This window comes from Callospermophilus lateralis, chromosome 8 (assembly GCF_048772815.1).
Source record: "Callospermophilus lateralis isolate mCalLat2 chromosome 8, mCalLat2.hap1, whole genome shotgun sequence".
Classification (NCBI taxonomy): domain Eukaryota; kingdom Metazoa; phylum Chordata; class Mammalia; order Rodentia; family Sciuridae; genus Callospermophilus; species Callospermophilus lateralis.
This window is the reverse complement of record NC_135312.1, coordinates 90,392,160-90,416,779: the sequence shown is the minus strand read 5'-3', so window position 1 is coordinate 90,416,779 and position 24,620 is coordinate 90,392,160. Positions and strand designations below refer to the sequence as shown.

The 24,620-nt window shown below is 33.2% G+C and overlaps 1 protein-coding gene across 1 annotated transcript in view; it reads right to left on the bottom strand.

Annotated features, from left to right (window-relative positions):
- The window catches only part of Cenpe (centromere protein E), an 83,880-nt gene that overhangs the window by 11,787 nt on the left and 47,473 nt on the right, over positions 1-24,620 (bottom strand). The window contains 14 exon segments of the mRNA XM_076864070.1: positions 575-687; positions 4,923-5,108; positions 7,356-7,571; positions 9,921-10,121; positions 11,015-11,212; positions 13,135-13,353; positions 14,037-14,141; positions 15,440-15,730; positions 16,077-16,235; positions 16,831-17,073; positions 17,694-17,775; positions 17,777-17,844; positions 18,495-18,776; positions 21,810-22,013. Of these exon segments, the coding sequence (XP_076720185.1) occupies positions 575-687; positions 4,923-5,108; positions 7,356-7,571; positions 9,921-10,121; positions 11,015-11,212; positions 13,135-13,353; positions 14,037-14,141; positions 15,440-15,730; positions 16,077-16,235; positions 16,831-17,073; positions 17,694-17,775; positions 17,777-17,844; positions 18,495-18,776; positions 21,810-22,013 (2,567 nt within the window).

Sequence of the window (24,620 nt, the reverse complement as noted above, 5' to 3'; positions counted from 1 at the left end):
ATTGTGAATGCAAGGATCTGACAGATTAAAGAGTTTAAGGTAATGCATTAATAAGTGAGCACTTCTAATTCAGTTTCCCTGACTCTCTGTTTAGTGTTCTTTTCATTATTATAGACAGAAGCATGCTCTTATGTATAATAGTGTGTGAGTGTGTGTGTGTGTGTGTGTGTGTGTGTGTGTGTATGTGTGTTAATAAAAAGAATATGCTCTGGGGTCCTAGGTACCTATAAATGAAAAGAAAATACACTCTTACATATGCACACACACAGACTCACACAGAGACATGTATAAGTTCTTAATGTTCACTTCCAAGCATGAAAAGACCATTTTAAGTTGTTTATACCCAATTGAGAAGGAAGCATTCAAAGAAGTATGTTAATTGATCAGAACTGTGATTAATATAAAAAACTTTATATGACAGTTTAGTGAACTTAAAAATTTGTGGGTTTGTATTTTTTTTAAAGCACTAACATTTTCATAAATTTCTTTTTAAAAAGTTAACTAATACAAAGATATTTATGTAGTTTAGAAAGAAAAGCTATTAAAGCCATGTTCAACTAAAACTGTAACATACTCCTTCTCAAATTCCTTGGCAGTTTTCATCTTCTCTAAGTCTATTTTCACCAGCTTTGTTTTGAGATCTTCAATTTCTTCTTTATAGGGTTTGGCTCCTAAAGCGACTTGGTCCTAATAGTTACAGAGAAAAGAAAAGTAAAATAATGATTAGAGTAGTCCTATATCTCTGGTTTTAAAGAAAAGTTAGCTGCCTTTACTCTAGTAGACATATTTTAAAATAGCAAACCACTTCAAGTATAAGAAAAACAAGAAAGGCATTAATTCTAGTTGAATAGTAACTAAACATTTGATGTAAGGTATATTTGAAGCTAATATATATAGACATATGAATTTTATGTCTTAAAACAAGTACTTTTTTGCAATGAAAAAAGTGATCTATGTACAAAATGAAACAGAAAGATTGAAAATAATGAAATGGGCGGACAAAGATGAAGCAGAAAAAGGAAACAAAAGATGCTGGAGCAGAAATGTAAACATTAAGTGGAACTCAAATTCAATCAACAACACATTATTGGGAATATTTTTATACAGAAAGATAGCTCAATCAGTGATACAAATATATCTGCTTTCTATTCAGAGAACATATACATACTCATGTGCATTAGTAAATCTTAAAAAAAAAAAATTGAATAGACTATTTTATACAGAAAAATTGAATGGAAAACATCGAGAGTTCCCATGTATACAGTGTCCCATACCTTCTTTCCTATTATTACATTCATGCATTATTAGTATGGTACATTTGTTACAACAAATGAACCGATACCAATATGTTATTAATTAATTAAAGTCTGTATTTACTTTAGAATTTCTTAGATTTCCTATGCTCTACCTGTTCATCCTGGTATGCCTCCCCACCAACTCTCATGTCACATATTTGAAATTGTATACTAGGTAGCCTTTTCAGATTGGATACTTTCACTTAGCAATATGCATTTCTCCCATGTCTTTTCATGACTGCATAGCTTCATAACTCATTTCTTTTATCTGATAAATGATATTTCTTTGTATCAACATACTTATGATGTATTTATCCATTCACCTCTTAAAAGAGGTCTTGACTGTTTCTAAGTTTGGGCAATGATGATACAGCTGCTATAAATGCACATGCATAGCTTTTTGTGCAATGAGTAAATATCAAGGAGGACAACTGCTTGATCATATTGAGGCTGTGGGGCAAAAGGACAGTCAACGTAGGTAATGAAAGACTGGGTCAGGAAGATGGGGGCTGATTCAAGAGGAAATAAAATGTTAATATCTTCAGGATACTTCCCCTCCTCCATCCTGTTGCCAAGGTTACCTGCTTCTAGGGAATTGTTCCTCCCTGCAAGGAGGTGTTAATTAGTAGCCCCTGGGTGACTCTCTTCCTGCCTTTCTGGGCAGCTCCTCTCCTGGTTTTTGGTCATTGGCCACAGGCAGGATGAGAGCAGGAGGGAGCATGAGAATAAAGGAAATCTAAAATCTATAAAAGGGACAAGGACACCCCCACTCCCTTAGGCACCAACTTGGGTCCACTCTTTTGCAGAGAAGCCCCTGTCCCTTTCTCTGTTCTATCCTTTAAATAAAGCTTTTTGCTCTTGTCTTGGAGTTTCTCAGATGTTTAATCTTCAACACTGGGGGAACAGGACTAGAACCTGATTCTCAACACTGATATCAATACTGTAAGAAAACATTTAATTTACTAAGAAACTGCCAAACTGTATTTCAAAGTGGCTAGATCACTTCACATTCCCACAATGAGTGAGAGCTCCTGTGCTCTACATCCTTGCCGGGATTTGGTGTTTGTCAATGTTTTGGATTTTGGCTGTTCTAAAAAGAGTGTAGTGGTACCTAATTAATTAAAATCACCATTCCCTAAAGTCTATTTTTCAAAGAGAAGTCTTTAAAGAAATTAAGTCAGAACGTAACACTGTTTTTGACAAAATTCTCCAATGGCCCTCAAGACCCTTTATGATCTGTTTCACTGCAGCTTCTTGCCTTATTTCCCACTCCTGTCTTCACTCTACTCTGAATATAGTGACTTTCTTGTTTCTCAAACCTGTCTAGAATATTTGTTTCTGGGTCTGTGCATTTGCTATTTCCTTGCCTGGAAGACTCTTCTCTAGTCAAAGTTTGCCCCAGCACTTCCTTTAGATCATCTTATTGTTGACTTTTCTTAACTCTCTCTCTATAAAAATCATCTCTTTGCTTGCACATGCCCACCTTTACCCAGAACCCACATACTCCTTGTCTGACTCATTTCTTTTTCTATTATACTTTTTATCATATATTTATATATATTTTTTCCCATTTATAAAAGCAAAATGTATTTATTGTAACAAACAATCCAGGGATTTAAATTTTTTTTTCTCCCTCCTGTCCACTGTGAGCAAAGCATATAGCCTTCTGTCTTTGGGTACACCACACCAACAAACAGTTCACAGACCTTTTTCCTACTTGTTACCTATTACTCATCAGACTGCTCTCTGCATGCAGTGGTGGGCTTTACCTACTTCTCAGGCCAACAGTCTAACTCACTGTTTCCCTCCACCTACCTAATGTATCCTAGTATGAGAGTATATTATAATCTAACGTTTTCTCTGTTGGAAAACATTCAAGTTGTTCCCTTTTATTTTGTGGTACCAGGGATTGAACCCATGGGTGCTTAACCACTAAGCCACATCAGTCCATTTTTATATCATATATTTACATTTTAAAAATCAATTAATTTTCTGTATCCCCATACCAGAAAGCAAGTTCTTTGACTTATATTCTGGACTCCTCTGTTGCCACATAGTTGGTGCTCAGCAAATACTTATTGAATGAATAAAATGTGATTGTTTAATTTGTAATATTAAAAATTTACTCTCAAACTTTTTCTCTTGTTTATCTGCTCATGTCTCAATGAATGGATCAGACTTTCTAGAAGAATGCTAACCATGAAAAGAGAAGGCATTTTTGACTTGTTCTTAATTTTAGTGGGGCTGAAGAGACACTGAAGCAGAAACACACTTCTATGCTATCAGTTTCAGACTTGAGGAAAAGAATTATGAAAAGTGGTTGGAGCAAAACAAAAGGGAGTGATAAGGAAATGATGAATAGGGGTGTGACTTCAAGGATACTGAAGTTCAAAAACATTTAAACCACCATTCTTTCCAAAGAAAATTGGCCTGATTTAGCCCACAGGACACCAGGTGGGTCTCAGTAATAAGAACAGCAAGTAGAAAAAAATGAAAACATACTTAATCTACTGGTGTTTATACATTTTTTATGGTGTTATATATTTAGATAAGAAGCACACCATTTTTGAAAAATAAAAAATGCACATTTTCAAGTATAAAGAATGTTGACGTATCTTAAAAAATTGCTTTTCTAGCATGACAAAAATAACCAATATTTTACATGAAAATACACTCCTATTCCTAAAAACACTTGGAATGGAACCATTGTATAGGGATTTAAAAATGTGTATTACAATGATGTGGTCAAATCAATGTTTACAGAAGCTCAATTCACAATAACTAAACTGTGGTACCAACCTAGGTGCCCTTCAACAGACGAATAGATAAAGAAAATGTGGCATATACACACAATGGAATATTACTCAGTCATAAGGAAGAATGAAATTATTCTGACATTTGCTGGTAAATGGATGGAACTGGAGACTGTCATGTTAAGTGAAATAAGCCAATCCCAAAAAACTAAAGGCCAAATATTCTCTCAGATATGCAGATGCTGGGCTGGGGATGTGGCTCAAGTGGTAGCGCGCTCGCCTGGCATGCGTGCCGTCCGGGTTCGATCCTCAGCACCACATACAAACAAAGATGTTGTGTCCGCTGAAAACTAAAATATAAATATTAAAAGTTTCTCTCTCTCTCTCTCTTTAGAAAAAAAAAAAAGATACGCAGATGCTAACACAATAAGCGGAGGAGGAAAGAATAGAAGTTTGTTGGATCAGACAAAGGGGAATGAAGGGAAGGGAGTGGAGATGGGAATAGGAAAGACAGTGGAATGAATTAGACATAAATTTCCTATGTTCATATAGGAATAAATGGCCAGTGTAACTCCACACCATGTGCAACCACAAGAACAGGATCCTAATTAGAATAAATTATACTCCATGTATGTACAATATGTCAAAATACACTCTTCTGTCATGTATATTTAAAAAGAAAAACAATAAAAAGATACTCTTGCATTTCATTTCTAAGTTGTTCCTTCTTTTAAAGATTGAATAATGAACTTCAGACATATATATGTCATAGGAAGTTGTGGTGAGACTGGGAGAACAGAGTATCAAATTATTTGTCAAATTTAACAGTTAAAGTAAAATGATAGAATTTACTAATAAAATGAGGTTAAGTTACCTGAAGTGCTTGCATCATTTCTTTTGTTTTTTCAAGACATTTATTTGATTCATTAATTTTGGCTTGAAGTTTTGCTATAATGTTATTGGTCATTTCAAGTTCTTTCTGCATCTTTATTATCTTGCTTTCCTTATGTACAGCACTTTCTTTAGCTTCACGCAAGGAATTTTCCAGTTCCTGAATTCTCTGTTAGTGAAAGCATATATTCATTAGGTTTTTTTTTTTTTTTTTTTTGGTACCAGGGATTGAACCCAGGGGTGCTTAACCACAGAGCCACATCCCCAGTCCTTTTTATTGAGACAGGGTCTTGCTGAGTTGCTTAGGGCCTTGCTAAATTGCTGAGGTTGGCTCTGAATTTGCAATCCTACTGCCTTAGCCTCCTAAACTGCTGGGATTACAGGTGTTCGCCACTGTGCCTGACTCATAAGGTCTATTTTAAAGACAGAGATGCAGAATGTAAATTTGAGACAAAAGATTATATTTATGTATTGATACTTTTTCATGAACTGCATTCATAAAGGATAGAAGAGAGGCCAAATATCACTCAATCTATAGATATGTATTGCTTTCATTTGGAAGTAACTAATTTTTGGATTTAAAAATGACAAAAATTTAAATCATATGATCTGTCAACAAATTCTTAAACCATGAATGTGAAAACAACACAGTGTTGATGTTATTTACTGGTTAGCTGAGTGCTAAGCACATTAAAGAAGCACTCATGTTAAATTAACACTATCAGAAATATATTTGTTAACTGACTTTCTAAGTAATGTACATAATATCTTTTCCTTTACTTTTGTTAATTAGTTTTGAAATTGAAAAAGGTAAACACGGGGAAAATTCAAAGGTACATGATGAAAAGGTAGTTTCCACCTCAGATCCCAGTTGATACTGAGGCAATGATTGCTAAACTTTTCAAGTGTACTTTCCCAGGAATTTTCTCTAAGCATCTAAGCATATGTGAATATAATTTATAAAAATAGTTACTCATACACTATATACTAAACATAAAGTTCTGTTTTTAAACCAGTATATTTTTGATCTTTCTATTATCAATATATATAAATGTCTTCCATTTTTGTTTTTATGGATACATAGCATCCGATTTCATGGAAATATCATAAATTATTTATTCAGTCACCACAAATGAAGATTGAGGTTATTTCCAGTTTTTCACAAGTATAAATTATCTTAGGATAAACTTAAATACCTGAATTCTTTTTTCATGTTTATCAGATTATTCACATGTACACACATTTTTTTTTTCCTGTCTGTGAAATGTCTGTTGCTTTATGGTCCACCTAGAATTTATTTTTTGTTTAGTGAGCCTTATTTCTTTTCCAGATGACTAGTTCGTTGTTTCAAATTATAAGTAAACAATTTTTCCCTGTAGAGTTGAACATTACCATAATTGTGTGTGTGTGTGTGTGTGTGTGTGTGTGTGTATAAAATTCTTAAGGCTTAATGGGGTGGGCTTCTGAACTCAGTTCTGTTCCACCGCTATACTTGTATATTCCTGCATAATTGTCAAAGTAGTCTAATTATAATAGCATATGTTTTCTTATCTATTAGAGTGTTTTCTTGGGTCACCAAAGAAAGAATTTCTTACTGCTTCTTTAAATTATTGCTTTGGTAAATGGGTTTCATCTTTGCTCTATTCTATGTCTATCAGATGACAATTCTCTTAAGATCACCAAATCAAAAAACTGCAAACTAGTGATCTTCTAGAATCCACTGGTGATTAATTATTAAAGTAGTGGCTCACATTTCATTACAAGTATATATACTGGTAAAAATGATAAATTGTAATTTACTCTTGGAATCCCCACTAAATCATTTGTGTGTTAATAAAATAAGGTAGCATGTTTTCTAATGTTTTAACAACTCCTAAGGTTAAGTAATAATGTAACAGATTATTCAAATAATCTACTGACTCTTAGACACAAGTTGATATGTATAATTATTGTTATAATTTTAGCCTCTTCCCTTTTTATTGTGACTGAAATATTAACCAATATTAAAAGAAATGATAATTAGAAAAAAGCTAAATTGTTATTTTTCTCTAAGCTTATATTGGTTTTGCATATAGACAGATTATAGTTTAGTATAAAGTCAGATGATTTAGGAAGTTTATAATATATAGTAATAAAAATTTAAATGGTAATCACTTAAATTATAGTATATGAATTTAGTATTCAAATTAAGCTTTGATTTACCTCTGTTTTATGATACAAAGGGTAAATCTTTATAATTTCTAGACTTAAAATTATTTAGCTAAGTGATATCCAGAACTATATATAAATATCTAGCTCATCACACACACAAAATATTGTGTTCATATTCCTTAATAAATGTAGTCAATACTATGATTTTGCTCTAGACTCCAGGATGAAGCTAAAAATTAAAGAATATCTTAGAGAAATTGCATACCTCTGTTAGTTGTACAGCTCTTGATGTAACATGAGGATTTTTATTGTCTTGTACAATAGGATTAGCCTGGGTACCAGATGTTAGGGAGACTGTCAAAGTTTGGTAGTCTTCAAACAGTTTTTTATTTTTCTCTCTTATTGATTTCAGGTCATGTTCCCATTCTTTTGATCGGGTTACACTTCTTTCCTCGAACTCTGTTGATTCATTTATTATACCCTATTGAACAATAAAACATTACAGCTCTAAAATGATTTATATATTCAAGCACTAGAATTCTAGTACAATGCATATGCTGAAATTCATTATTTAGAACGCCTAACACCCTAGAATAATGCTTTTAAAGAATGAACATTCTTTGTGATTTGCACAAATTTTTTGAAATTATAAATATTGGATGTTGATTATGAGAGTAAGATAATCCCAGCTTTATTGGATCTGTACTAGCACATGAAAAGAAGCTACAATATTAATCTAGTCTTTTTTGCTCTAATTTCACACATACAAGAAGTCTTTTGATACTATATATCTTACCAATTATGCAGATTAAAATCATTATATATGCTATGGTTGATGATGAGCTATTAAGTGCCATCTAACAGCAGAACACTCCTAAAAAACTTAACAGTTATCTATTTTCCTGCTGCATTTTAAACTTCAGTATTTAAAAATAATTACCAACTGGCCGTTGGTAATTAATATGGATATCTTTCATTTCTGTGCAGAGAATAACATGTCATCAATATTCTTTTTTTACAATGAAGCTAATTCTAAAATTAATCATATAATAAACACTTCCTAATTCCTATGGGATATACTTTTTGCTCTTATCAAGAATGTCTTATTGGTCTCCTCTATAACTTCTTTGTGGTTTTATGGTCATTCTGCCAGGACGGGATCTTAAGTTAGTTGTATTCTTTCTGATATCCTGGACTCTTTTTGGCTCTGGTTTACTGACTTTGCATCGTACAAAGTTATTGACTCCTACCCTCAGGGTGCTAGAAGAAGCCATATTCATGCTGACACAGCAGCAACCCCTACTTTCTAAGCTACTTACAGCTGATACCTCAATATTATAAGAAAAGCTTTGAATTATAGTGAGATTATTTTGTTTTGTGCCTTTCTCCATTGATTGTGATCAAGTTTGTTTGAAATAGCCTATTACTGTTTTGTTCGCTCTGGTTATTCTACAAATGGGAGGAACTACCCGTGGAAAACATTTTTTCATCCCTTCTTTCAATGTGATTTAAATATAGTCTCCAGATGAAATTAAAGTATCAAAAAAGAACTATTCAAACATATGAAACACAAAACCAATCTTGGAAGCTACCATATTAATCTATTCTTTTTGCTCTAATTTCACACATACAAGAAGTCTTTTGATACTATATATCTTACCAATTATGTAAGGAAGAGATTATACCAATGAGCACTATGAATACAATAATCACTGAAAAGTAAAACAAATTAACAACCTGTTGTTGGTTCTTATGAATCAGTACATTGGGACTGATCATGAAGGGAACAAGGATAAAAATCTTGATTTTGCAGATTCTGGTCCAGCACGTCAAGAATTCAGAAGTTACCAGTCCATCATAACAAACAGAAAGCAGAACTGAAAAATCAAAACTCTGACTAGATCTATCAATGTGGTTAGGTCACAGAAATAGACCTATAGTCAACTCATTTTTGACAAAAGAGCAAAAGCCATAAATAGAGCAAATATGGTCTTTTCAATAAATGGTGCTGGAGCAAAGGGACTTCCACAAGCAAGAAAGTGAATCTAGACACAGACCTTACAAGCTTTATAAAAAGTAACTCACAATGGAACACAGAATTAAATATAAAGTATGAAACTTTAAAATCCCAGAAGATAACACGGGAAAAACCTTGATAACCTTGAGCTTGGTGATAACCTTTTAGAAACAACTTCAAAGTCATGATCTCTGAAAGAAATAACTGACAAGCTAACTCTTTAACATTAAAAACTCCCAGTAATTTCTGCTTAATTTTGTTATAAAATTAAAACCAGCCTAAAAAAATAAAGTTTATTAATACAAAAAATAGACACATTTTTGATCCTCAAAGTTCAGGATCAGCATGTATAATTCTGAGACCAACAGGAGTAAAGTTCATGAAGTCCCGAGGCCCTGCTGAAGCAGCCAGCCAACTAGTCTATGGCTTTACCACAACAGCTGCCTGCAGCCCTGAAACTGACTCAGGCCTAACCTTGGCTGAAGCTACTTGGAGAAAGGTTCAATTCCTACTGAAAGTGAGAAAGAGAAGGGGAGAGAAGAGTAGAAAAGCTTTGGAGTCCAAATTTCATGAGTGAAAACTGAACATTATACACAAGATTGGGTTACCTTTATAAGTATAAATTGACATTTAATTATCTTAAGAAGCATACTATGTTAGAGGAAGAACACATTTTACAAAATCAACTTTTTTCATAATGTATGCAAATAAATTAAAGAAAACATACTTAAAATTAATTTACTCTAAGCCCTCTGAGAAATGAATTAGAAAAAGCAAACAGAATGAGGTAGCATAATAAAAATTAATACTTACAGTTATTTTATTATGGTAGAAGTAATTCACTTGACAAATGCTATCATTTTCTTTCTGGATGCTATTTTTAAGTTCTTCTATATTAAAAGGAGTATTTAACCACTCTTCCAAAACCTGAGTCATTTTTTTCCTGTTACCAAATACTTGTAATTCAGTCTTTATGCTGGGGAAGTCATTTTCTGAGAAATCTTTGAGAATTTCCTGTGTGAGAAATATGCACTTTAGCACCTGAACATTAGGAAAATTTTATCCAAATATCATATGTAATATAAGAATATTATAAAAAGGGGAAAACATGGATTCTTCTTAATATTTTAAAGTAATCTAAGGCTGGGTGTTGTGGTGCACACCTGTAGTCCCAGCAACTTGGGAGGCTCAATGCCAGCTTCAGCAACTTAGCTAGATCCTCAGCAATTTAGTGAGATCCTATCTCAAAATAAAAAAAATAAAGAGAGCCGGGAATGTGGCTGAGTGGTTAAGTGCCTCTGGGCTCCATCCCAGGTACCAAAAGAAAAAGAAAGAAAGGAACAACAACAACAAAAGTAATCTAAGAAATATAATTCTAACCAAAAACTTTATTCTAGTCATTTGCATAATAAAATTTTGGTAGTATATGTGATATGGTAGTGGCATAACTACAATTCTACCTGTTAAGAATTAAAATCTGTCAGAATGATCAATCTGGAACAAATTATCATATAAAATGCTCTTTAGTGCATACAGCAGGCCTCACATATGTGTTGGGATGCCAGCCTCTTATTGCTGGGGAGGGCAAGATACTACACGTGGAGTTGTGGCAATAAAAGGATTTCTGATTCCCCAGTAACAGATGTAAGAAGTTTTAGAAGGTATTTGTAAACTTATTCTAGAATTCCACGGATTCCCATTTACTAAAGTTATATCTATTTTTCTGTGCCTATGGAGGTCTGAAAAGAGGCTAGTCCATTATTTGGCAATCTTTATGTTTGGCTAGTTATTATTCTTCAACCTATTTTTAATTTCTGGTAAATAAAAATAAATAGTTTTAAGCACATGCAAAAGTACTTTTCTACATGAAAACAAGGCTAATTAAATCTATTTAAAATAAATTATACCTCAATATGTAGATCCAAACTCTGGTTCAATTTGGAGTGCCTTAATTCTTTGGATGGTATGTCATAATCCTGTTGCAGGTGTTGTATTTTAATTTGGAGTTCATTTTGCTTTTCCACTTCATCAATAAAAGCTATTTCAAATTTATTGATGGATTCATGTTGTTCTTCTTTCATCTTTGTAATATAGCTTAACACATACTTGTAGAAAAAAATAAAATAAATCATAAAATGAATTTTTTTCATGTTTAGAGTAAGTTTCAAACCTTTGAGACTGAGGTGAGAAGGTGCACCTTGTTTATTTATATTCTCTGATAAGTAAATAAGGGAGCAGCCATCTTCTATCTCCAAATTTCTCTTTTTAGAATCATGGGAGAGTAACTTCCAGACCTCTACTTCCATAGTTTTGACCTCCTACTTAGGGTGTCTTATAAATACCTCAAATTAAATATTTAGAATGTTACATGGTCTCTTTATGTATATATTCTGCCTTTTCTGTTGCTCCTTTTTGGTTTGTTAAATTGCCAATCTCCAAGGATTCCCAGTTAACATCTAAGTAAATCCTCTTCTGCCCACCTTGCTTGGATAACTAATAAAAAGGTCTTTTAAGCCTCAAAATTTCCTTGTTGAGAATCATTAGACATTTAAGCTTCAATACCATATATTCATGGGTCATTCAAATAAGTTCTAGATATCTGTTTGTCAAGATTTGTGGAAGGATTTTCAGAACGTAAAGGGGCAGACATCTAACTAGGCAGGAAAGATACCTACTTGTTAATTCCTTAACCTCTCATAATCTGGTGTCTTCCCTAACCAATTGACTAAAATTACTCTGGCAATGGTCACCAAGAAATCTATTATCATTGAATTGAGGGGACACCTTTGTTTCATAAGTATCTGCCACTCTTGGCTACTTTATCTTTGAGGAGCTCCACTCCACTGACTTGAGGGACAGCACTTTTGTTTGCTTCTCTCCTGAATTTTTGATTTTTTCATACCTGAACATATGTGTAACATACATGTTACACCCTTTTATTACTGTCTCTTTTGGACATTTATCTTTTTCTGGGTTCTCGTCTTCTTCCAAAGCTTTTATTCTTCTGAGAAGAGATTGAAGAAGCATTTAGCAGCTTGAAATGGTATGTCCAGGTGATTTTTTAATGCTCTCTAGATGACCTTTCTGTACTTCTTGTCACCTATATGCTGATGAGTCCCAAATCTCCTGACTTTTATCCTGCCAGACCTCAGACTCACAGTTAAATGCCTACATGGTTTCTCTTCTTAGATGTCTCATAGGTATTCTAACCTTGAAACATCTAAACTAAACACCTGATCTCTCCAGCATCACATACCTGATTCTCTTCCTTTTCTCAGTTAATCCTATCTTACACACATGGATAATCACAAATCTTGGAACTCCATCCAAACTTCTCTCCCTATTTCCATTATAAATCACCTGGACATACCATTTCAAGCTGCTAAATGCTTCTTCAATCTCTTCTCAGTCCCTATTTAACTTTCCCTAGTAGTATAGTAACACATATTATCTCATCTGGACCATTGTAATTGCCCCTTATTTCTCTCTTCTTCTAAGCTTCTCCCCTTCAAATTCATGTCTTTTTAATTCTGCAATGAAGTACCTAAATGTTAATCTCATCTGTTACTACTGCTACTTTAACTGTCTTTTGGCTGTCCGTCTTCTACAAAACAAACTCCAAACTTTATTGCTTGAATTTGGCTTCCACTATAGTCTTCTGTAAATTCTTACATGTGGCATGTCATACAACCTGTATATACCTCTATCACTGCACTCATTACCTTTTTATATATCTGCCTTACCAGATTAAGAGATCTTTGATATGACTCATCTGTCTTCTGAGTACCTCCACAGTATCTAGGCACATAGGCAAAGCTCATTTTTTTTTTTTTCTCAAAGCTCCGTTTTTATTGAATGAGTAGATACTAGAAACACTAAAAATCCTAAACTTACTGTTCTCAGACCTATACAATATTTAAATTTAATAAGTATACTAAATAGCAAATATGCCAACTCCTAAAACAGTGCTTAAGTACATTAAAATTTGTAACTAAAATTTAGAGCAGTATTAATAAGATACTGGTACCTTTAGTTTCTTTATGACTCTATGGAATTCCATGGAACATCTCTGGTTTGCAGCAAAAAGTTTTTGAATCTGTTTTGTTTGTGGGTATGGAAGTGAGAGGTTTGCTTTTACTCTAATTGAAAGATCTTTTTGGGTTTCAATTTCCTTCTCTAAGTCAAAAGACAATTTATTCAAGTACTCATAATGATTATCCATCTCTGAGTATCTCTGTAGCAGTTCCTGAAATTAAAATTCATTTGATTTAACAATAAATAGTTCCACTAGTAAAACTGTAAGAACACTTATATTTTAACACTTTCTACAAGAAAGAAATAAATCAAGACATTTAAAAAAAAGAAAACATTATTGATTTGGGATTATAGAAACAATATATGATTATAGTGAAAATTTTTTGGAAGTTGGCCAATATAACAAACCCGGAAATAACCATTGTTTTAATTTTGATGCATTCTCATTTAGTCTTTTGAATATTCATGATTTGAACGAGTACTGGGAAAGTCTGAAGAGAAATTTGAGTGAACTCAAACCCCATCAATTCTGACCTTACTTCTCACTAGCTTTCCTCATTCTTGGTGTTCCTTGAACCCACCAGACAGGCTGGCTGCCTCAGGAGCTTTGTTCATTATTCCCTCCATCTACATCGTCCTTGTCTCAAACACCCGCACAATTTAATCCTTGGCCTCTTTCACGTATACACTCGAGCCCTTACAAAACCACAAACTCCGATTGTTTTGTTTATATATGTACATAGGTGGGTGTACACATGCATACCTATACTAGGTTATAATGTTTAGAAAAGTATCAGGCATTACCTACTCATCCCATACAAGTATCTAAATTCCATCTTAGGCTTCAGAAAGCCTTTGGAAGAGTACCGACATGCATGTGTAGGGAACACTTACTTTTATCCTGAAGCACTTTTCTCTCAGGCCTTCTGTATGGTGCTCTTCTCCATCACATAGTGAACTTCTTTCATATTTTATGATCTCTTTGTGGTTCTGATAATCCTGGTACAAAGAAACAATCAGACATAACTATTCACATATAATGTATAATCATATACTTTATTAAATTTCTATATGAAGTTTTAATAATGGAATTAAACATTACACTTGTAACTCAAAAAACAATGTTAAATATCCATCAAATGAATGGTACTAAATCTTTAGTGAGTGACCTGAACTCATTAGGGAAAAAAGTGGGAGAACCATATATTATTTGGAAATGGGATTTGTTGTTCATAGTTGAAAATGAGGTTTTAGAATTTCTTTTGGTTCCTTAAACTGAATCTCTGTATTTAAAATTATTACTGCCAACTAAACATACTAGCAAAACCACTATCCACAGTGTCGCCAACCCTATTCACATATTCTTTCTCATAACTGGGAACTGAAAATTCAGATCTTGTTTACATTCCACATTTCTCATTAAAAAGCACAAAACAAAAAATTATTTTTTGCCTAATTGTTTATTGTTATCATTACAGTACCCAGAAGTATGACTACCTGTTGAATAAGTATTTGTCTAACGGATTAAAATTCTATAAATTTAGTTATGGCTCATATATAGATGATTCTTAAGCATCTGATATTTCTGCTGAGATTGCAAATGATATTTTTTCTACTTTATTTTGTAGAGCACTCAGTTGGGCTTTTAAAATTATATATATCTACAAATAATCATACTAGAAAAACTTTGTAATGTTCACCTTCTCTTTTTTCCTTCTAACCAGCAGTTATGGACCATTTCTAGATTCATATTAAGAGGTACAGAAGTGGAATATTTAATCTTTTACAAATCTAACCCTTCAAATATTTTTTCTATTTAGAATAATACTATTTTTTGTTAAACAAAACTTTAGAAATTATATTACTAAGAATATTTTGCTTTAACAAACTTTTTCTTAAAAATGAAAAGTGATGTTTTCTGAAAAACAATTTGGCCTCTTTTAAAAATGTGTTTCCTACTGATATGAAAATTATAGTAAGTTTTCCCACTATCTTTAGTATTCATAGAAAATTCTAAGAAAAAGCCAGACACGGTGGCACACGCCTATAATCCCAGCAGGTGGGAAGGCTGAGGCAAGAGGATTGTGAGTTCAAAGCCAGCCTCAGCACCTCAGTGAGGCACTGAACAACTCCATGAGACTCTGTCTCAAAATACAAAATAGGGCTGGGGATGTGGCTCAGTGGTCTAGTGCCTCTAAGTTCAATCCCCAGTATCAAAAATAAGAAAATTCTAAGGAAAAAACACCCATATTGGCACCCCTTTATAAAGCTTGATTCTTACAGTTACTAGAACTCACTCTAGCTATCATTTTTCTTATGATTTCTCTGAACTGGTCTCTTTCCATTTTGAAACACTCCTTTTTCCTCCTTAGCTCATTGCTTTCCTTAGCTACAGTTCTTATTTCTTCAAGATTTTCATGAAGTTTCTTAGTAGAGCACAAGTTATCCATATCCACATTTTTCACAGATACATTTTGGGCCTCAATTTGCCTCTTCAAATGTTCCATTTCATTCATTTTTTTATCACTTTTATTGACATCTTTATTCATTTTAAGAAGTTGAAGCTCTTTTTCCTGAAGTTCTTGGATCTTGAGATAATTACAAAATAAGTTAGAATGCAAACAGAATTCCTTCATGGAAGGAAAATAGCATCTATCTGTTATATTTGTACATTTATACAAGTTAAGTATCCCTCATCTGAAGTGTTTCTGATTTTGAAATATTTGCATAGTTGCTACCAGTTGAGAATCCCTAATTTGAAAATTCAAAATCTGAAAACTTTGAGGCTTACTTCAGTGCTCAAAGTATAGATTTCAGAGCATTCTGGATTTCAGATTTTTGGATCAGGGATGCTCAATATATCTATATATTTTCTCATTTCTCAAGTAATTTTGGATACAGTTACTTCCAAAAAAACCCCCACAAAAAACATACCTTTTTCTGTAATTCATCTTTTGATTCATCTAAATCTTTTTGAATATTTATAATTTGAGTTGTCTTTCCTGAAACTTTCTCTCTGAATTTCTCAATAGTTTGTTGTTGTTCTTTCAAATGCATATGAATAAGTTTTAGTTCCTGTTGTGTCTCCAGATCCTTTATTAGAAAAAAGAGAAATGTGATGACATAAAGAAACGTTATCTTTTCTTAATGATTAAATGAAAATTTGAAAAAAATGAATACTTAGTTAAAAACAACCAATCTGCCATCCCCCAAATTCGAAGTATACAGAAAGATTTAAGGTACAAATTCCTGTCTCTAACCTCCTTCACTTTAGTCCTGTTCCTTGCTGACCTGTACCACTTGCTTTCCTCCTTTCCCATTATCCAAACAGCATAACATACTTTCTAATCAGTATCACACAAAAGGTGCTCTTTCCTAGGCTTAGTATTTCATTATACAGACGAACCCCTCGGCCAGTGCCTTATGGGTGAACACTTGAATTGCCTTTAGATTTCGATCATCCCAAACCATGCTGCAGTGAATGCTGTTATATTTTTATTCCAATGTGTGAATATGTTGGTATGATAAATCTATATAAGTGGAATTACTATATCAATGTTTATAATGATAAATTTTCAAAAAGTTAAAAGATTATAACCTTCTCACCAACAGTATCATCTATTTTCAAAGAAGGGAGGTTCTGTCTTAAGAATATGCTTACTGGATAGGAAGAATGTGCACAACTCACTTTAGCAATGGTATCCTGCAGGTTTTCCTTGAGTTGGTCTCTCTCCAGCTTGAGCATCTCCTCTGATCTTCTTATATTATCTCTCTCTTTCATTACAGATTTCATTTCTTCAAAGTTATCTTGAAGATTCTGAGCCAAATTACCCAGAGTTAAACCTTGATCCTTGAGTTGTTTCTGTATCTCACTGACATCTTCTTTTAATTTAAAAAGTTTCTGTTCATTTCCCTTAAGCTTTTGAATCTTAAGATAATCATAATATAATGTTAGGTTACAGGTTTTTAGGGAAGGACAAGGAATAGTCTCTAAGTTAATTAAGACTATAGCCCCCTTTTTATAATCATTAACACCCTGCATAAACCCACACAAAATTAATTTTCTTTTGAGGTACAATATACAAAAAGTACTCTATAATCATGTTTGTAGTTCCATTTATTCTTGACACGTGCATACACCTATAAAACTACAATCCATATCAAGTCAGAGAATATTTCTGGCATTCCCTAAAGTGCCTGTGAACCCCTTCCCAAGAGGAAATTGCTATTGGGATCTTTATCATACTTGATCAGTTTTACCTACTTTTGAACCTTCTTAAGACAGTGTATTCTCCTGATGATAGGTATTTGTTTTCAAGTTCCCCACCATTTTGGATAAAGCTGCTACAGACATTCTTGTAAATGTCTTTTTAGAGATGTTATTTAGTCTTTTCTATTAGGTACATAACCAGGGAGTGGAAATACTGGGTCTTATGGCATTTAGTAAATACTGACAAGCTTGTTTCTGAATGTGGCCAATCCATCTCATATTCTGAAGATTTCAAACACAACAAATCAGATATTCAATCAAAAACCCCCGCAAAATATCTTTTCTTATAATCTGGCATTTGAATTTTCTAATTCTATTTCCATATTTGCCATTTCATCTGTCTTCTCAGAAACAATTCCTCTGTTTATTAATAGTTTCTTGGTGCTCATTCAGATCCATGTGAGCAATTCTTAGTTCTTGCTTTTTCAGATCCTTTTAAGAACAAGGTCATCTTAATGTTAACTACTTTTTTTTTTTTTTTTTAGTGAAGTGATATATTTTCTTAGTAAAAATAATAATGCATTTACCTCTTAATTTACATCGTTGTTGTTACAAAAGTTAAAGACTTTCTCTTACTGTCCTTATCTCTCCACACTCTACTCCTCTTTTAGCAGTAAACACATCACACATACTACTTAACAGTTGGATTCCTCCACTTCAGGGTTATCTTGGACTTCCAAATTGGATGTTAAAATCTGTTTCACTTTTTGTAGGGCTGAACAGGATTTTGATATATGGCTCATATTTACCCAGTTTCCTTGGGAGGAACATTTAAATTGTTTCCTACTTTTATTACAAACTACTACAATGAACAATCTTGTGGTGTTGTGGTGTACATATGTACGTATGTTTATGTGTACTTACATAAATATATATGTAAGTAATTGAGTCAGTACACATGTAGGATAAAATCTATGAAGAAAATGCTGGTTATATAACTTAAAGTTTTTAAGAAAAAGAATACTTAGAATCTGCTTAGAAGATTATCATGTGCTCTTGCCAACAATACCACTTGTTTCAAAGAAGGTTCACTGCTCTAAGAAAACATTTATTTGCTAGCAAGAAGAATGAGTGTAACTTACTTTTGCTTCTGTTTCTCTAAGGCTTTCCCTCAGCTTGTCTCGTTCCATTTTGAGAGTTTCCTCCACAATTCTTAGGCCATCATTTTCCTCAGTAAAAAGTTTCAGTTTTTCAAGGCTCTCATTTATTTTCTGAGTCAACATTAACTTCTCTAATTCTAAACCCTCCAGAGCTGAGTTCTGAGCTTCCAGTTGTTTCTTCAGTTGCTCTGTTTCATACACATTTTCCTTCAGGTCATTTTTTACTTTAAGAAGTTGATGTTCTTTCTCTCGAAGTTCTTGGATCTTGAGATAATCATGCAATAAGTTAGGATATTGAAGATATAAATAAAAACCCAAATAATAGCTTCAAAGTTAAGTAGATAAATCTTATCTTCAATTTTAGGCTAATTCATGTCCTGTTTCATTATACAAAAGACCTGATTTGAACTCCTAGTTACTCAAATAACAACTTAAAAGAAAATACCTGTGCTTTTATGGCAGCCTTTGCATTTTCTAAGTTCATTTGCATATTTGATATTTCATCAGTTTTTTCAGAAACAGTTCTTTGGAGTTTATCAATAGTTTCTTGGTGCTCTTTCAGATCCATGTGAGCGATTCTTAGTTCCTTTTGTTTCTCTAAGTCCTTTATTATTAGAGGAAGAAAAAAATATCAAGAGTAACACAATTAAAATGCTATAGTAAGATAGAAGGTAAGAAGTAAAAGTCCTCCTTAACCTTTATAAGTCTTCCCAGTCTTCACCCTTTAAGCTACTTCAGAATGTCAACACTTGCTCTGGATATATTCTACAATAGAATAAATTTCTGTTGCTGTAAGCCACCAAGGTTATGGTAATTTGATATGCCATCCCTAGGAAACTGATATAGGCTGATCAAGATGATAAAGTAAAAATGTAAAAATAAAGTTGAAAGGCATAGATACTAAGCATTTAAATATAGGCACCAAATAAATAATTCTCCTTTATCTTAAAAAACTTTTAAAATTTATTTTCATTTAAAAAGAATTTTTTTTTCAGCTGTCAATGGACTTTTATTTTATTTATTTATTTATTTATATGTGGTGCTGAGAATCAAACCCAGTACCTCACACATGCTAGGCAAGCCACTGAATCACAACCCCAGCACCTTATTTTCAATTTTAAGTAACAAGGAGTGGCCTAAAACAAATTCAGAGGCATTAACTTCCAAGGCTATTGACTTCACTTCCTTAGGAGGAGTAAAACAGACATAAGGTTTTAGCAAATTCAATCATACTAGATAGGGAAAGGGAAAGGGAAAGGGATTTGGCTTAAAAGAAAATATAGATTAGGAAAAAAATACTACACAGAAGAACAGAAACCACAGCATGTTATCTATAATGCAAGTGGCACTGCTCTTAGCTTAAATAGACCTCTGTGGTTGTATTTCAGAATCACTTGGACAGTATGGTTGTTACAGGAGTCTTGGGTCTTATACATGCATTGCACCATCCTACTTCCACGAAAGGAGTGATTTGGGAAACTACAAACATCTTAGTGATGGTGATAGTATTAAGCCTTTCATTTTAAAGAACAACAAATACATCTTCATATGGGGAGCATCTTTGCTTTGTTGACTAATGTCTCTTAAGTGCCCAGGATGATGCCTGGCCCATATAGTGCTCAACAAGTATTTGACTGATGACTACATCAGATGATTAGTTTAAAAGATCAAGGTCCCTTCTCACCTAAAGACTCTGGAATAATGTAACCTGACAAGAAATGTTAGTTAAGATTCTGTGAATTGAAACTTCAAAACACCGGAATGAAGATCTATTCTTTTGCAAATATAATGTGCTATTCTTGCATTTAGGCTATGGGAATCAAAAACTATTACCAAAAATGGTAACTATTACCAAGAAAAATGGCCAGGATAACTTAAAAAAAATTTACCTTTTCCTTTAGCTTTTCTTCAACTTCTGCCAGTCTCTCACAGGTCTTAGAAAGCTCTTTGTCTTTCTTCATGACGTGGTTCTTTTCTTGTGCAACTATCTCTTGTTGCTTTTTAAGTTCATCTTCAAGAATTCTTAATTCTTCCTGGTTTTTAATGGTCTAGAATAAAACAAGAAGTTGGGATTAAAACAAATAATATTAGCTTACATTTAAGAAACCGGGTAAAAATCGGCATTTACCTCAGCCTATAAATGAAGAAACTATATAGTAAAACTATATAGTAAAAATGAATTTAAAAGAAAGTGAATCTTTAATCATGTAAATCTTTAATCATAGAGAATCTGCTTTTTATGTTCAATTATTATTGTTCAGTTTATTTTCCTATGAGAATTAGAATTGGATTTACCATTCAATCAAGAAAGTTTAGCTCATTTTCTGTGCCTAAACTCAAAAAGACTGCTAGGTGTTCACTGACTGAGTTTTTCACATGAAGCATTAGCTTTGGTTTTGAGCACTATCATCAGCAAACTCAAAATGGTAGCTGCCCTTTGTAGCACTATGAGGGCTAACTTGCCATTAAGCTTGCAGAGTGGCATTCTCATGTATCAAGACCGCAAAACAACATGCCAGAGTTAGAATGTAATTTTTGTTTATTTAATTTATGCTTATTTACATTTAGCAATTTTGACAGAGTAGACTTTTCCAAGAAACGTGGAAAATTAGAAAACATAGATCCCTACTTCGATCTATAGAGAATTTCTCCAATTATCAATTCAACCTGTACAGATTATACTTCCTCCAAACAAAGATACAAAAACTAAACTAGGTGTGAAGATATTGGCAAATGCCAACAATTAAAAATAAAGGTAAAAAATTACGACAGTAAGAGAAATACTTAGGATCAAATTTAATAAAATAAGTAAAAGGATTGTAGACTAAAAACCTGTAACACTGTATTGAGAGAGAGAGAAATTATAGAAGACATCTAAAAGCCAGTTAGTATATGAAAAAGTGTTCAGCATCTTTAGTCATCAGGGAAAGGCAAATCAAAACAACACGACATATATTCATTAGAGTGGCTAAAATCAAAAGCACCAGTAAGTATGAAGTGTTGGTGAGGAAGGATGTGGAGCCACCAGAATTTTCTCAATTTGCTGATATGAATGTAAAATGGTAAAACTCATTTGGAAATCAGTCTAGCAAATTCTAATCAAGCTAATATACATTTCCCTATGTCCCAGCAACTCCATTTAGTGAGTACACAGGCAGAAACATTGGTCAAAAGTCACCGAACTGTATACTTCCATGAGATACATATAGCGCTTGTAGAACATATCTCAATAAAATTGATAAAAATCTAAAACAAGGACAAAAATGTTATCACCAAGTTTATAGTGCTAAATCTTACCATTTCAATATTTTCCTTTAGGTCAGTCTTTAGTTGTTCCTTTTCTGCTGTAATACTTTCCAACATTTGTTGGAGTTCATTTTTCTCCTGTATTAAAGAACAGATCATTTTCTGTTGCTCAGTCACATCACTATCCTTAAGGTTTCCAATTAATGCCTGGCTTGTTTTAGCTTCCAAATTCTGTTTCTTATTTATGTCTCCTACCTAAAATAGAAATACATTAAAGAAGATTTTTTTTTTAATTTGTTCTAATTAGTTATACATGACAGTAGAATGTATTTTGACAAATCATACATAAATGGAGCATAATTTCTCATTTGTCTGGTTGTACATGATGTAGTTACACAGGTCGTGTAATCTTACATGCACTTAGGGTACTAATGCCCCATTCATTCTATTATCATTCTTACCCCCATGCCTCTTCCCCTCCCTTCACTCTCCTCTTTCTAGTCCAAAATATCTCTATCCCCCACCTCTCCCCATTGTGAATTAGCATCCACATATCAGAGAAAACATTTGGCTCTTGGTTCTTTGGATTGACTTATTTGTCTTAGCATAATATTCTCCAGTTCCATCCATTTAGCAGCAAATGCCATAATTTCATTTTTCTTTAAGGTTGAATAATATTACATTGTGTATATATACCACAGGTTTTTTAAACCTTTTATTTATTTATTTATTTATTTTTACGTTGTGCTGAGGATTGAACCCAGAGCCTTGCACATGTTAGGCGAGTGCTTTACCACTGAGCCACAAACCCAGCCCCGATACACCACAGTTTTAAAGAAGAATTTCTTAAGTAGTCAATAACAATCACTTTAATATTAAACAAACACCTAACTATCATGTATCATTATGTACCAGGCATGGCTCTCATATTTTAACATGTTTAACTTAGTAAGTTGAGGTAGATATTATTAATATCTGCATTTGACTGATGAGAAAGTTGGATTATAGAGGGGTAAAGTCACTTACTCAAGGTGATACAGAGAGAGGAATAGCCAGACTCAAGGGTCTGGCTCCAAAGCTTGTGAATTTTGACCTGTTCTCTGATGAGAACTATCTGGACAACTATAAATATTATAATTATTTTCATGTATGATATTTTAACCTGACTTATGTATATTCATTTACTTCAAACCAATTATAAAATTAAAAGACAAATCCCTTTCCTTTCTATATATCTTCCATAAATATTGCATAACTTTCACACTAGAAGTATTTTTTCTTCTAAAGAAGGAAGAAGCAACTTTAAACTTAATCCCTTTATTTTTCCCCATCTGAGTCATCTCTAGCTCCTACTTCTAGTAAAGCTTCATTTTTCAGAACTGTTTACTTATAAAAATCATAAGTTTTATTATAAGGAGAGAACAAAATTTTGATAGAAGCTCATCTCTTTTTGTAAAAGCGTAATACATCTTTTCTCAATGTGTTTTTACATTCTGCATGTTATAATAATTTATTAATGCATAAATAAGTCATAACCAAATGTAACCTAATGTATGAACTTTTTGGTAAAGGAAAACAAAGACTGACACTACAATTGTTTGTATGAAATTAGGGAACCATTCAGCTTCATATTGACCACACTCTATAAGTTTCTATAATATCTCTAATCACATAGCAATTATGTTTAATTCATATGGATATAGTCTGTAAAAGAATACAAAGCAGACTGAAATAGTCTTTTGTAATGATACTCAAAGTACATTTCAAATCTGAACTCACTCTAGAAAGTATTTCAGCTACTACAGTTAGTTGTAAGTACAATCTAATAGACCTAATTATTTTTAAAAAATGTCATTTATATGAGATGAAGTTCATTAATTGCAAAATTTAAAATTTCTATTGAGATCAACTAAAGAAAACTAGATTTCCGAAAGAGACACAAACAGGATTGAAAATGACTCCTTTAAGTGGATTTAGGATAGACCTATCACAGCAGCCTTCTGGTTCCCAGGTAAACAGAGTGCCCCTGGGAATCCCCAGACCCACTATTATTATATTGTTAATTCCAACATGAACATGATACCATAAAGCACAGGAAGCAAAAGTAAAAATAGATAAATTTGAGTACATCAAAATTAAAAATCTCCTTAGAGAATAGAATAGTGGTTGAAATAAGAACTTTTACAAAGAACACTTGAAGACTGCAGTAGTTAATACTGTGGTTCCTTTTTTTCCCCCCCTTTCCCCTCAAACCTCTTATATGTAATTTTGTATAACAATCAGGGTATCCTTCCATTTCCATGCAATTCCCCTTCTCTCTCCCATTCCCTCCCACCTCTCGTCCCTGTTTAATGGTAATCTTCTTATGCTCTTCCTCCCTGCTCTGTTTTGAGTTGCCCTCCTTATATCAAAGAAGACATTTGGCATTTGTTTTTTCGGGATTGGCTATCTTCACTTAGCATAATCTTCTCTAATGCTATCCATCTTCCTGCAAATGCCATGATTTCGTTATTTTTTAGTGCTGAGTAATATTCCATTGTGTATAAATGCCACATTTTTTTTAATCCATTCATCTATTGAAGGGCATCTAGGTTGGTTCCACAGTCTAGCTATTGTGAATTGTGCTGCTATGAACATCCATGTAGCTGTATCCCTATAGTACGCTCTTTTTAGGTCTTTGGGGAATAGTCTGAGAAAGGGAAGGAAGAGAAATGAATTACAGTAGATGGGGTAGAGAGAGAAGATGGGAGGGGAGGGGAGGAGAAGGAGGGATAGAAAGGGGATAGGAAAGGCAGCAAAATACAACAGACACTAGGATGGCCGTATGTATAAACGTGGATGTGTAACCAATGTGATCCTGCA